At 40.4% G+C, this 9246-nt stretch overlaps 1 protein-coding gene across 1 annotated transcript; it reads right to left on the bottom strand.

Annotated features, from left to right (window-relative positions):
• Positions 1–384: 384 nt before the first annotated feature.
• On the bottom strand, positions 385–6992 carry CDK1 (cyclin dependent kinase 1). Its single transcript, XM_009906094.2, has 6 exons — positions 6775–6992; positions 5573–5696; positions 4433–4603; positions 3730–3893; positions 3464–3605; positions 385–498 (listed from the first exon to the last, which is right to left on the bottom strand). The coding sequence occupies exons 1-6, from the start codon at positions 6957–6959 to the stop codon at positions 385–387; spliced, it is 900 nt and encodes a 299-aa protein (XP_009904396.2). The 5' UTR covers positions 6960–6992.
• Between the last annotated feature and the right edge of the window lie 2254 nt (positions 6993–9246).

The following is a 9246-nucleotide window of genomic DNA, read 5'->3' as shown; positions in this document are numbered from 1 at the left end:
TACTGGACCCACACAAATTCAGAGGAATTGCCTGTTGTATCTTCCCATCATTTCACAAACAGCAGTTGAGTAGTTTAGGTAGCTGCTTTTAAGACAAGTGGCACCTCACCAGCACCTTCCAAACAGTCTTCTTATAGAGCACTCACAGTTTGGAAATAACTTCAGCCCTTCTCTGAATGTAAAGCTTTATTTATAGAAATATCACTGCATTAATGGCAGCAATATTTGCATCATATATGAAGTCAACACTAATAGGTTAATATTTACATAACACTTAAAACCCGAAACAGACTCAACAGTTTCAGAGCAGAAAGACAGATAAAAGTTACAGAAAGACTTAAAAGTAATCACATTTCTCTCTGGTTGATTTAGTGCAAAGGTCCATTATTTCTTAAGCAGATTAGCAGGAAGAGCGGATTTGTCCAAGTCATCAAAATATGGATGGTTCAAGGCCATTTTGCCAGAAATTCTTTTTGCAGGATCATAAGTCAGCATTTTCTGGAAGGAAAAAACCAAACATACACATTTACTTCATGAAATGGGAGCTAACATCATGTTACATTGGTAAATATTTAACCACCGGAATAATCAAGTATCCATGAAGACAACTTTTCCTCCTACATACTATGATGTCTCATAGAGGAAGAGGTTGTTTTCACCTACAAATCAGTAGAAATGCATAACATCTCAGAAAGGGAAGGAACACTCAATCTCCCATTCAGTAACCAGCCCATGAATCTATTGGGATACTGAAATAAATTGCTACTCTCTGTTATTAGTCTCAGCTTCTCAACTAAGGGAAATTATAAGCTTTAGACTCTTAAAGTGCTTACCTTTTGAGGGCAAGTGGTTGTACTGTTCTTTTGCTAAACTCTCATTGAAGAAACTAGTATCAAATTGCTTCCACACAGCTTGATGCAGCAGTTAAAATGAGTGATCAGTTACTTTCAGAGTGCAAGCAGGAAAGTTGTATACAAGCATGGAGGAGTCAAGAAACCTGAGGTCTGTTATCTAGAGGGGATGCCTAACCATTAAAACAGCCCCCAGAACAGGAAAGAAATTGGGTTTGCTAAGCAGTTTAGAAATAAACAACAACACACCAAAACCTCCACTACCAATACAACCAACCAGCAAATCACAAACCTGCCTCTATTTATAGAGGCCAAAAAGAGGAAAGGAATGAAGCAGTTTTCTGCTAGACCTAAAACTAGCAACATCTCTGCAATCTTTTTGCTTTGATTTCTCCTTAGTAAAGGAAAGTGTATTTCAAACTCAAGTAATCAGGATTCTACCAGCTGTTTTTCCCACATCCCAACAAATGTCTTCCATAAAAAAAGCTTAACCACCATTCCTCTGCCTGGTATTCAGTCTTGACATTTAACTATCTTCAGACCTCATCCTACAAGGAATCTTCCAAGCTGATTTAAACCACTGAATGTATATTCTCTCATCTCCTACCAAATACATTTTGCATCTAGATTTAACCTTGCATGTCCAATTTTACCTTGTAACAGGTCCCCATTAGCTATACCCCAGAACAGCAGTGTGCTATAGCTAACATTGATATCAAGGGGCATCTTAAAATTGACTCTGACAAAAAGGGGCACATTTCTCTGAAAAACAGGATGCTGTAACATTGAGACTACAGCACTTCAGCTGATAGATGAAGTGACCATTTCTTCTCTCAGCAGTCTGGAACAGGGTTTTTCCTGGAACTTAGTCTTGGACACCAAATTTTCTGGTGACAGCCATTAAAAGCTTTGAAATGATGGCCACAGAAGTGCTTTACCTTATGAAGGTCTTAAGTTCACAATCTCACTCAAGTCTCAAGAAAACTATGTAACCCAGTTTCAGATAGATATTTTACATACTACTATCTGAAGTCCTCTATAGAAGGAGAAATTAACACTTTCACTGATACATCTGAACTTGTGCTCTAGAAGGAAGCATTTGCTTGTGCTGCCTTTAAAGTTACATTACTGCTTCAGGCTTATAAGTGCCATAAAAAACTTACATGAATTCCCTGTACTTAAGAATTCAGCCATAGCACTGTCACAGGCTGGAAGCAAAAGATTTCACATTTGAGGAAAACTATACAAGATTTTACAGAATTTAATATGCTTTGAAATAAAACTACTGCAGTTCACTATTTTGTTAACACCATTTGAGAACTAGTAAGGGTTTTTGCCTTAATTAGCAGCAGCCTTAGTTTTACACATAGAAGCCACAACTAAGCTCAGCTGATTACCTAACAGGCCAGTTACATGACCATATCAACAAGATTCACTTGCCTGTTCTATTGATTTTAGTTTGCAAACACAATCAGTAACAATTCCACTTCAAACTTGTTAAATAATGGTGCTGTCAGTGGACACAGAGCAATTAAGTCAGTTCTCTCTTTAAAGCAATACTGCTACAGGGTTCAGCAAGCCATCCAAAACAACTATGCATTTAACACCTCTTGTTCTGTCAGTCTGACTTGTGGCTTAGTCTTCAAAGAAAAATGTTAAGAAGTTGTGTTCATCTGGGCTTCTTCAGTGACACCACTTCAGAGTATATAGCCATACCAGTATCAGAAACTATTTTGGGACTGCTTAAAGCCATGAGCCAGCTACACAGGTAACTGCTGAACAAAGTTCCCCTTGTACTGAGATGGTTCTGAAGTTTCAGCTTATCCCAAGACCCAGAACACCCAGCCCACACTCCTATACACAAGCCTACACTGTATGAATGCAGCCTTAGAAATCACCAAAATATGTTCTTATGCTTAGCAAAAGCAAAATTAGGCTGCAGGGGCAGCACATGAGCTGGAAGAGCACTAAATGGAAAAGCCTGATGAAAACCTTGTAAAATAAAATCTCAATGTGGTAGTTCAACTCCAGGGACACAGAATTGAACTCAGTTGACAGAAAATAGACCTATTTAAAAGGTTAACCCACCACAGTCAAAAAATGGAGCCCAAAATTTAAAGGCAGTTGACAGACTACAGACAAACTAAGCAGCTGGTTTCACAGCTAATCAATAAATATAGCTGTTTCGATCACTGATTATTCGGTTAAGACTGCCAGGAAAGCTGTGGGTTTTTTCACCCTAAAATGAACCCACATGCTACCATGAAAGAAAAACATTTCCAACTGTATCAGCAGTCACAGAGCCACCTTATGCTTAGTGCTGCCACCAGGAAGGTGATGACTAGTTTTAGGGCAAAAGACTTCAGCTTAGACCTGTTTATAAAATTTCATTATCACTTACAAGTTGTACCTGGCCTGCTAGTATAAAAAAGCTGAGGTATAACTGCTGAAGGAGCAGTCTAATAATCTGTTAGTTATGACAGTGAGTGCCACACAAGGTATCAGTTTACAAGAATGACAGCCCATACCACTGCTGATAGGTTAAATATCTCTATATCTTCATTCTAGCTCTCTCAGTTTTTTTAACCAGCATTTTAAGACAGACTACTTACAGACAGCAGATCAAGTCCATCTTCATCTAAGTTTTTGACTTGTGTTGCAAGGCTGCCAGGTTTCCATTTTGGGAATGTGTTTTTATAGTCTTGCAGGGATTCCACTTCAGGCCATACATCATTGTTGGGGGTCCCTAAAGCTCTACACAAGCATAGGCAAAATATTAAGCAGTTACATCTGAAATCTGTATGTACTATTCTAATAAGCACATGGCACCAGCGTGCAGCGCTGCACAAGTAGCAGGAAATGGTTCAGCCTGACATACCTGAATATTCTGAAGAGCTGGTCAATTTCTGAGTCCCCATGGAAAAGTGGCTTTTTAGTTGCCAGCTCAGCAAATATGGTGCCTATGCTCCATATATCTACAGGAGTAGAGTAACGAGCAGATCCTAGCAACACCTCTGGAGATCTGTACCACAGCGTCACTACCTATTGAACAAGGAAATTTTTGGTACAAGTTTGTAGAAACTGGTTTTCTATCTGACTGCAAGCACAACAGCTATTATTAAGCAGCATTCAGGTTTTGTTAAAATACTCAGTGCTAGAAGCTTTAGTGAAAATACTAATTCAAACTTCATTTATAGGCAAACATAACAAACTATTGCAGTAGTTTCTACAGCCAGCAAAGCAGTAGGAACAGTGTAGCAGTTACTACACTTAGCCACTAAAATCCTCAACAAACTTCAGTACTTTGTGAAGCAAAAATGCCCTTACAAGTCATTGAGCAACAAGTTCTGGCCCATACAATTACTTGTTAAGGATTCGTAGGTGGGATAAATGCTTTGGAACCTTAGAGTAAAATCAGTCAGGGAGGTGGAAAGCCATGGAATAAAACAAAACTGAAGTATGACTTTTGAAGTCAAACTATCAAAAACTTCTGTAATTCTTTTTTAGTTGTTTCATATTCAGTTTTTACCAGGAAGCTAGTAAGCATTGCTCAAATCAACAAGGAGAATGTTCCAACTCACTTCATGAGTGTATACGCGCACTGGAATTCCAAAGGCTCGAGCCAATCCAAAATCCGCCAGTTTAATCACTCCCTTGTCATCTATTAAGAGATTCTGAGGTTTTAAGTCTCTGTGCAGAACCCTTCTTGAATGGCAGAAGACAATACCTTGCAAGATTTGATACAAATAACTCTAGAAAGAATGTAGCAGAAAGAAAATTAGTGTTATCGCAGAATGATAGGGGTTGGAAAAAGACCTCTGGAGATCAAGTCCAACCCCCCTGCCAAGGCAGGTTCACCTAGGGAAGGCCACAAAAGGAACACATCTAAACAAGTTCTGTATGTCTACAGAGAAGACTTCACCACCACTCTGAGCAGCCTGTTCCACTGCTCTGTCACCCTCAAAGCAGAGAAATTCCTCATGACACTTAGATAGAGCTTCTTATGTTCAAGTTTGTGCCCATTATCCCTTGTCCTGTCACTGGGCACCACTGAAAAGAGACTGGGCTCATCCTTCTGACACCTGCTCTTTAAGTACTTATAAGCATTTGTGAGATCGTCCCTCAGTCTTCTTTTTCCAGACTAGAAAGAGCCAGTTCTTAGTCTTTCCTCATAAGAGAGATGCTCTGGTCCTCTCATCATCTTCATATAGCTCTTTACTGTACCCTCTCCAACAAGTCCCTGTCCTTGATCTGAGAGGGCCAGAACTAGACCAAATACTCCAGATGTAGCCTCACCAGGGCAAACTAGAAGGGGAGGAGAACCTCCCTTGATCTGCTTGCCACACTCTTCTTGATGCAGCCCAGGATGCTATTGACTTTCTTGGCCAGAAGGCCACATTATGCTCTGCAACATGTCCCCTTAACATGAGCTCTCCCTGTAGGAGTATGACATGGAGATCCAAAGTGTTGCAGATATGGAGTTAATACCAATCACAGAGCCACGCAAATTAATTCTTTACTTAAGCTTATTTTAAGGCAGTTTAGTAATTAAAATAATTCACAACAGCCTTTGAGAGCAAAACTCCCGTTCATCTTCTTATCCATAGCCTCTGCTTTAACCTTTCCTTTCTCAAGGAGTTAATCACACTGAAAATAAAAGAGCTGCTCGGTTTTGTACATCATCTTTAATTTATCTTATATTAAGAAATTATCCTCATTACCTTAACACGTGAACGATCCAAATACTGGCCAGATGGAATATTATCCAAGTATTTCTTGAGATCCATGGAAAGGAATTCAAAGATGAGGTACAGTCTTGAATCCTGCATAAGAACGTCCTGAAGACTAAAATCAAGTGTACAATCACCTTCATTGCAAAATGCATGGGACTCACGGTTACATTTCCCCTCTCAGCAGGGATACAAACTGACATTTCTGAGTTCCTGTTACAGAACTCTTAAAAAGCTTTCACACTAAGGGCTTTCAAAGACTAACAGACTCAGTGAGTTAAGTGATCATCTAGCAAATCAAGTTTATCTGAAGTAGCATCAGGCAGATAAAAGCCTATATGCTTTGTCTTAAACCGAGGTTCCGTCGTATCTTGTATTGGGCAAAGGAAGTCTGAGGGAAATACTGCTGCCTTTAATAAAGGCTGTGGGTGTTAGTGTCTCGCTTCTCTTTGAAAAGAGGCTGGCTTATTACTGCAGAGCCCAAATTACTAGGACAGTTTAAAGGAATATTATAATAGGAACCTAGCAGACAGCAGATTTCACAGGTTTTTCAGTATCTTTCATCCTTGGTAGATTACAAGAGTTCCTAAACCAAACCATACATACATTGACATGTTGCACAGCTGGAACTTGGCCAGTTTTAAGGCACATTAGAAAGTATTTTGCTGCATCAAAGAGCAAGTAAATATTTTGTGGAAAAGATAATACCTACCATCAATTCCACATGTCAAGTAGTCACTGATGAAAGTTGCACTTATAGCTGAGATGTGCCAGCTATGACAACATCGTAACACATGTAAAACTCTGCCACAAAACAGCAAGGAAGCAACTGATAGAGGCTCAAATAAGTACACTAAAGTCAAATGGTCTGTTCTGAGTTGGCAAATAAAATCGATACCAACTAAAGTAACAGTTGTAACCAGTTTTCATGAGGTATTCCACCTCCATTCTGACAATAACCACTCTGCAGGTAATTTACACAAATTACAAAATCAACAAAAAATAATTAGATTCCCAGAATGGGAAGAGGCAATGAAGTAGTCAGAAAACTGGCATAAACACAGGATTTCGAACCATAGCTATTTGCTACTAAGCAGATCAGCTCTCACCTCTTTAGAATGGTGGAAAAATAATTTAGCTGAAGGGACCTAGCCCCCTTCCATGAGTTTAGCTAAACACCAGTATATGCATACCAGACTATATTAGGATGATGCAGCTCTCTTAATAAAGAAATTTCTCGGATAGCAGTACTTGGAACACCTTCCTCCTCACTTTCTAGACGTATTTTCTTCATTGCAACCACTTGGCCTGTGGTTTTGTGTCGACCTTTATATACAACACCATAGGTACCTGAACAAAAAGACAGTGAAAGGTACATAGGAAATACCAGCCCAGGTACAGAGAAGTCATTGCAAATAAGAATTGCTAACATAAGAAAGCGTCCTTGCAACCAAATTTTTAAGTATTTGGCTTGATTACAAACCACTACTTAGTTTTTGGTATTTAACCATGCAGCAGTATTGTTTATAGCATGCCACCCATAAACAGTATTTGTTAGGGTAGGGTACTGTGTAGCCTAAGTATGAAACTTGAACACTTGGGAAATGTAGGTGTAAAAATCAGACACTATTTGATTTCAGAGCGATTAATTTTCAGGCAAGGTCATTACACCTCTTAATCCCCAAGGGTTTATGATTTTGCAATTGGTATATCGTATTCAAATTCCAAAAGTTTAGCTGTGAAAAAAAGTAATCTCTCTGCAGTCAGAGCTCTATCCATCCATTGGTCAGATCTATACAAACAGCTCTAGCACAATTGTCAGTGCAGAAAAAGGTAGTGCTGTGAGTCTCAGCAGAAACTAAACTTGGAGCCAGTGGTAAAACTCAAACCAATAATCCATTTCATTTATCAGTGTTCACAGACAGAACTCTCAACAAGCCAAGATGTCTTAAGTATGCTCTTTCTTGAAGTCTTAATCTCACAGATTAAGCTCAAACTAGTTTCTTTGTAATAAGATTCAAGCCCCTACATCACACAGTTACCTTACAGTACCCTCTCAGAGTAACATACTGCAAATTCTCAAGTCTACATAAAAGTCAAGCATTATCAAACACACCGACTTCTACATGTAGCATGGACTGGATTTCCAGTGAAAGGGAGCTTGTGATGATCCTCTGCACAAAGGGGATCTTCTTTGTGCCTTACAGTAAAATGGTTAAGATTCTCTCGCCAGGTTTACAACATACTCTTTTTCTCTTTGACAGGTGGAGTGACCAGAATTAATCCAAGCAGGACAATCCACAAACCACTACCTACCAGCAGTTCCAAGCAAAACAAATACACCACACAGTGCAACTTCAGAAGCAACTGGTAAAGAAATTCCTGCACAAAGAAATGCAGGAGCTTCCTAAACTGGAAAGCTGGTTTCAGGCCTAAGAACGTTTTCCCCAGCTCTTGGAGGAAAATTACACCATTAGTAATTAATGCAAAGGCAAATACTTCTCAACATTGATCAGCTGTTTCAACTAGACCATGTCATCTTCAAAAGAAAGGCAGTCTGAAAACTCCACATAGAGAGATAATTACTGCAGTAAATCAGAGGCTTATTTTGCCAGTTAGTGGAACAGAAGTTTCCCTAATAGCCGGAATGCACAGAGCTTCTACAACACTTGATAAAGTGTTGAGCACTGCAAGGTTCACAATTCTCCATACTTACCTTCCCCAATCTTCTCGATTTTTATGTAATCATCCATTGTTGTGGTTATCCCTGAAATGAACAGGGGGAAAAAAGCCGTAAGAGTGAACAGTTGCTGTAGCAAACACTGTCAGGTCACTGAAACTAAGCCAAAACTTTAGAAGCTAATATTGTCTTACGTGCTCAGGATGTAAGGTGGAACACCTTACCACTCTCAGTAAAAACACAAGTTTTCATTCGGGATTCCATCTAAAAGGCTACATCCTAAAGCATCAGTGGGCACTCAAAGGAAAAAGGTATTTTTGCGAAGAAAGCTCCTCCAAGGAACTGAAAAAAACACACTCTAAGCATCAATTTTAAATAGTTATAATTAAGAAGCCCTACCATCTAAAATCATAGAGTTTGAAGTTAGCACATATAAATGGACGGCAGTAGCCTATGATGCGATAATTACACTGAACAGTCTTCAGCGCTACGAACCTAAACTACATTATCAAGCACAAAGTACTAGGAGGCACTAGCACCTGACCGGACTGGCAGTTCACACCTTCTCTGTGACTCCTGACCTTCACTAAGCACAGGTGAGTTGTAGCACCATGTTAGAAAACGTTACAAGGTAACGAGGGAATTTGCTGCTACCGGCAGCTCCAGAGCAGGATTCCGCGCTCAGGCAGTCGCTAAGGAGGCAGGGAAGGCAGCGAGCGCTCGCCGCTAGCCCGCTAACCGCACAGCCGAGGGCAGGAGCACGCTTTCCTTTCGGCCCGGCTCCTACCCTGCCGTCGCACCACCTGGCAACCGCTGAACAACTTCTCTAGCAGCTAGCGCTCCACCACCTCCCCCTGCAGCTATCAGGAGCGACCTCGACCGGATCAGGCAAGGACAGGGACCGTGGCGAGACTGAGCGCAATGCCCTGCCGGGGAACTGGACCCCCTCTGCCACCCGCCCGGTGGAGCAAGGACTAAGTGCGGC

This window comes from Dryobates pubescens, chromosome 30, assembly GCF_014839835.1.
Source record: "Dryobates pubescens isolate bDryPub1 chromosome 30, bDryPub1.pri, whole genome shotgun sequence".
Taxonomy (NCBI): Eukaryota; Metazoa; Chordata; class Aves; order Piciformes; family Picidae; genus Dryobates; species Dryobates pubescens.
Note: the sequence above shows the minus strand (reverse complement) of the source record. Positions and strands in the feature narration are given on the sequence as shown.

Bases quoted from the DNA above. Each gene is read 5' to 3' on its own strand.
- CDK1 (XM_009906094.2), bottom strand. From the start codon at position 6,959: ATGTACCTTTCACTGTCTTTTTGTTCAGGTACCTATGGTGTTGTATAT. The intron at 3,606-3,729 runs GTATGTCAGGCT...ATGCTTGTGTAG, and splicing joins CAGCTCTTCAGAATATTCAG to AGCTTTAGGGACCCCCAACA. The intron at 499-3,463 runs GTAAGTAGTCTG...TTTTCCTTCCAG, and splicing joins ATGGACTTGATCTGCTGTCT to AAAATGCTGACTTATGATCC.